At 32.2% G+C, this 5,217-nt stretch overlaps 2 protein-coding genes across 3 annotated transcripts in view; one reads left to right on the top strand and one right to left on the bottom strand.

Annotated features, from left to right (window-relative positions):
- LOC108748436 (migration and invasion enhancer 1) overlaps positions 1 to 1,309 on the bottom strand; it is a 1,995-nt gene extending 686 nt beyond the window's left edge. The window contains exons 1-3 of one of the 2 annotated variants that reach the window (XM_018486618.1): positions 1,228 to 1,309; positions 867 to 952; positions 676 to 788 (exon numbers count right to left, since the gene is read on the bottom strand). In XM_018486618.1, the coding sequence (XP_018342120.1) occupies positions 676 to 704 (29 nt within the window). In that variant the 5' untranslated portion in view covers positions 705 to 788; positions 867 to 952; positions 1,228 to 1,309. Of the gene's footprint in view, positions 1 to 675; positions 789 to 866; positions 1,052 to 1,227 lie in introns of those variants that run through there. The other variant, XM_018486619.1, reaches the window with a different exon arrangement.
- Positions 1,310 to 2,964: 1,655 nt separating this feature from the next.
- The window catches only part of LOC108748278 (ras-related protein Rab-27A), a 3,251-nt gene continuing 998 nt past the window's right edge, over positions 2,965 to 5,217 (top strand). The window contains exons 1-3 of the mRNA XM_018486325.1: positions 2,965 to 3,518; positions 3,673 to 3,743; positions 4,269 to 4,383. Of these exons, the coding sequence (XP_018341827.1) occupies positions 3,375 to 3,518; positions 3,673 to 3,743; positions 4,269 to 4,383 (330 nt within the window). The 5' untranslated portion in view covers positions 2,965 to 3,374. The remainder of the gene's footprint in view (positions 3,519 to 3,672; positions 3,744 to 4,268; positions 4,384 to 5,217) is intronic.

The following is a 5,217-nucleotide window of genomic DNA, read 5'->3' as shown; positions in this document are numbered from 1 at the left end:
ATGACCTGTTAAACTATAATATCTAACATTAGTAAAAAAAATTTTTTTGTTTCTTACACTTTGTTTAATTTATCAAAATTTAAATTAATTCTGCAATTGTATATATTTTAATGTCATGTTTACTTTTACTCTTTTCTTAAATGTTTCAATTTTATAGATTTACTATTCTTTTCGATTATCTAAAAAACTGGACATAATGGAGAAAAACAGCTTATGAATTTAGATTCAGTTATTCAAAATATATAATAGATAGTATCTATTTTAACTTGTATCCAAAAATATTTTTTTGGTCCTAAATAATTGTTACAAGGATCAAATATTTTTTCCTTGCTTAAGGGAATGTTAAATTTCCAAATAAATATAAATATTTATATTAAAAATCTTTCTAATATTATAAATTATATTATTTATATAATAATTTATGTTTAAACATTTCTTGCTAAGATATTTATAAAATTTCTAAATTTATTCACTTAATATATAAGGACGTGCACTATTTCTTAATTAAATTGTTTCTTTATTATGATTTCTATAAATAATATAAATAAATATAATCAGGATTAAAGAATAAGATGTACTTTTATATCTAAAAAGAAAATTTAATCCTGTTGATTATAATACGAGTAATCTGGATTAATGAAGAATTCTATTAAATGATTGTGGGCATACACTCACCAATATTCGACGTCAACTTTTACATTCATTTCTTCTGCTATTTTATCATATTTTAAGTCATGGATCGGTAGTACTTCAATGTACTTACCCTCCCACTATTGACAATTTATCCACTAAAAACAGCATTTTATTAAAGCATAATCTAACTTAATCTATGTTTACAATAACAAAAATAATACCGATGTACATACATCAACATATTTTTCTTGTTTTCATACTTTGTTGACACACGCAATGCACGCAGTAGCATCGTCAGAAATAGACTCCAGTACAGCAGCTATGCACAGTAAACAATCATTTTCGTTATTCTCATTAAACATTAAGTTTTTAATTTATCGATTAATCAATCACGTTATGGACAAATGTAACTTCGTCTTATAAAAGCTATTATTTGCGATTGATTAATCAATGAATTAAAAAACTCGCGTGTTGCGTAATAAAAGAAAACAAAAATCGGAACATGTACATACAATAGAATGAATGAAAGACAATATATTCTCACTTGTTATTGAATATACATGTTGTTTGTTTATACATGCCAATCATACTTACAAATTGTCTCTCTTGATCCCAGATTCTACTTGATTCCGTCAGAGAGAAACTGAGAGAAACTTGAGTGTAAGATAGCTCCTTCAGTCATAGATTATAAGTTTAGTTTTCGCGCCTCATCACTAGCGGCGTTCCGGTCAACCCGCCATTGCCGCACACGATTGGCTGTGCCTTGCGATTGGTCCGTCGACAATACCCTCTCGGGATTGGTTGAATTGCGATAGTGGGGCAGAAGAAGAGAGATCCTTAATGATTTCGTTGTAAAAGACACAGTCCATTATCAGACTTACAATAAAGAACATCTCAATGGTTAATATCAGTGAATACATGATGTTAGAGTTATATGTCCTTTCCTTCCAAGGAGTTCATAGATTATCCTTCCTTCGGATTGATCTTGACAACATTCCTACCCTTTTATAACGTTACGATTTCAGAAGTTATACACGTGTTCGTGTTGCTGCCTTACATGAGAAAGGCTATGCCTGCCTTTTTTCTGTCACCGTCGAAATCATCCGTACACTATCGTCAGTACATTCATTTTTAGTTGGAAACTACGTGGCTGCATTCATTTTCTGATCTTGTCGATAAAATCACAGTACATTAGCGTCAGCGGAAAAGGCTGCCAACTGTGAAACGCTAAACGTGGGGCGATATTAATAGTCCGTTTCTATTTTAAAACTGTCTTAAATAATATCTTAAGATTCTAATACAGTCCTCGGATTGACTTATGACATCTTAAGATTGTACTTAAGACAGTCTTAAATACAAGAATACTATCCTATTTCGCGTCGTGAAATTGATACTGAATCTTTCTTTGTTTAACAAATTTTTGCCCATTTCTACCAACGTAGATTAACTTTTTTGGTTTAATCTCGGTTCAATTTATTCTTTGTTTTTTTTTTCTAATCTTTAGAATTAGAAAAAGACAAAGAGTAATGCCCATTTTTCCACTAACGTAGATTAACTTTAATCTCGGTTCAACTTACTCTTCGTCTATTTCTAATTCTAATGATTAGAAAAAGACAAAGAGTAAAATCTGCGGCCACCGACGAGATACTGTTAAAGACCGACATCCTTACGGGAGTTCGCGTCCTTGTTGAAGTAATTAAGAGTTAAAAACTGATAATATTGTACTAATTTTCTTAGTTTAGTAGACGTATTTATACATTTAGAACTCAATAATATTCGATTTTTCTTTAAAATTGTGATTTATGTTAAGTATTATCGTCAAAGTTTAATTATCAATATAATAACTGCAGAGAAAAAATTGTAATTTTTTTGCAATATATTGAATATTATAGCTTTACAAGTATATTTTTTTTTATGCATATTTATTTATGGAACATTTATGTAATAAAAAATCATGAATTTAATAATGTATGAGTCAAATATTTATGTTAATAATAACAAATTTATATTAATTGTCGATAATGTCAGCGTTCTTTAATTACCTCCGGGCCCTTGGGACTCTTTTTATACCGCCGAAAATTTGCCCAGGGTTGATGCTCTTTAATAGTGATAAGATGAATAGATCTCATCGGTGGTTGAACCGAGATTAAAGTTAATCTACGTTGGTAGAAATGAGCATAAGTTGAACCATAGGTTGCTCTCTGGTTGAACCAAGATTAAAGTTAATCTACGTTGGTAGAAATGGGTATTAGTCTCTGCCTGTAGCAGTGTTGACAGTCCTGCGCCAAGCGCTAGCAGCGCCATTGCTTTCTGCGCGGGCAGTGTGGGCCTGTCTGTCGTCTGCCGTCACGGACGTCACGGTCTGTCGCGGGGTAGTCTGGTCGCGGGGTTTATTACGGGGGTGCGCTGACTTGACACGCGTCAGATTTGACTGCAGACACGAGCTCGGACACACGAGTGATTGATTTTTGGAAGACGATTGCCTGGTCCGCGACGTAGTTCGACGGCGTGCCGCGTCAACAGGGGCGCGGACCTTTCGAAAGTGGCATACGTAGGCAACATTGGCAACAGGTGTCCACGTTGATAGCCGCGCGCCTTCAATAGTTGACGTCGGTGACGAGAGACGAGACGTTTGACAGCAACAATCATTCATCCTCCATCTGGATCGTTTATTCGACACGTCTTATTGACAATCTCTTCTGGGACCACCGCGAACCTTCGACCGAGGTGTTCACGACAGAATGAATTACGACTATTTGGTGAAGTTCCTGGCGCTCGGAAACTCCGGCGTCGGTAAAACGAGCTTTCTCTATCAGTATACAGACGGTACCTTCAACTCCAGATTTATATCCACTGTTGGAATCGATTTCAAGGAGAAGCGAGTGGTGAGAGAATGACACTACTTTTTTGTCTGCATTTTGAGAAAGCCTCTTGCGTATTTGAAAACAAGTCTGCGATGGCAGACTTTGAATAATTAATAATCCCACATAAGCTAAATAAAACTGCATCGAGAAGTAAAGATTATTTATTATATTATAGATATATCAAACAGAAAATGGTAGAAGCCAACGAGTGCACTTGCAGCTTTGGGACACAGCCGGTCAAGAAAGGTAAATATAGAGAAATTTAGGAGCGTAGTTTTCAGGAAAACCAATGTACAATAGTTTAAATGCATTTGTTGCACTTTGACAAATCAGTATCAAATTTTAGCAAGCGAGTGAGATATAGTTGCATATTTATGTTACATTATTCATGATAGAGACAATGGGTATCTTCCACACATGACATGGTATGATACAGTGCATCATTATATCCTTGTTGGTCACCAATTAAGCAAGGATGAGATAATCACTGTGTTGTACTAAGTCATTTGTTGGAAGGTATCCAGTATAAGGATGCGATTCTGCATTATATTATATTCTGCATTGTGATATCTTAACTCAATTACATCACTGTGAAAGCTTGCTAAATGTATAATACAAACTATTCCAAAGATCTGAAAGATAAAAAAAAAATGTATGAGTTATAGATGTTCTAATCAATATGTATGATATTGCATCCAGCATGTGCAAATAGAGGATTAAGACTCCCAATCTAACTTTCCACACAAGTAGCTTAACATTGTTAATATCTAGGTTCAGAAGTCTAACCACAGCCTTTTATCGGGATTCTATGGGTTTCCTACTAATTTTTGACCTGACCAATGAATCGTCGTTTCTTGAAGTTAGAAACTGGCTGGAGCAGCTTCGGGTATTTGTCATTTATTAGCATTATTATTTATAAATGTCGCACGTTAGAACATTGATGCATGTGTTTTAATCTAACGATTCTTCTATCTTTTGAATTATCGTCAACTGCATGTATTATAATATTTGTGTTAATGGTGATTTTAACATTTATGTGATACCGAAATGCAGTTATATTTAATTTAATAATTATTTGCTGCATGAAAATAAAGCATGTAAATAGAATTGACTATTATTACTAATGTACATTTGTTTAAACAAATTGATATTTATTGTTCAAATCCTGCATTAAAATAAAATTCTTTCACAAAATGATATGATTGGAAATGGAACTTGTTTTTAAATATTCAAACTTTAAATACGAAGCGCCTTACAGTCCCGAGTGTTAAGATGTTGAACTAACATTTATTCACAAAAATTGTTAAAAATCCTTAAAGAACTAGCCGAGGAACTAGCGTAATTCAACATACTTAATTGAACAAATTAGATAATGCAATCTTGCATTTATTTATTTGATATATCTAATGCAGAAGTATAGAAATATGAAAATTCAAGGATATAAAATTATATAGATTTTTATAGTAAGATATAATTTATAATACTAATAAATAAACAATTTTTATAATAATAAAGAATAATATAATTATTATAATAATAAGTAAAAATAGTAATTAAAAAGAATTAAATTATGAAATAATATTTAAAAGTTTTTAAAGAATATGTTACTTTCTTGTCTATGACATTTTGAATGATTATACTTCTCTATAATTCTTTGATATAACATTTTATAGAAATTAAACACATGGAAATTCTCCCGTAATGTTTTAATTAGGTAATG

Source organism: Trachymyrmex septentrionalis, unplaced genomic scaffold (assembly GCF_001594115.1).
Source record: "Trachymyrmex septentrionalis isolate Tsep2-gDNA-1 unplaced genomic scaffold, Tsep1.0 scaffold22, whole genome shotgun sequence".
In the NCBI taxonomy this organism is placed as follows: Eukaryota; Metazoa; Arthropoda; class Insecta; order Hymenoptera; family Formicidae; genus Trachymyrmex; species Trachymyrmex septentrionalis.
The sequence above is the reverse complement of the archived record's forward strand: the minus strand, read 5'-3'. Positions and strand labels throughout refer to the sequence as shown.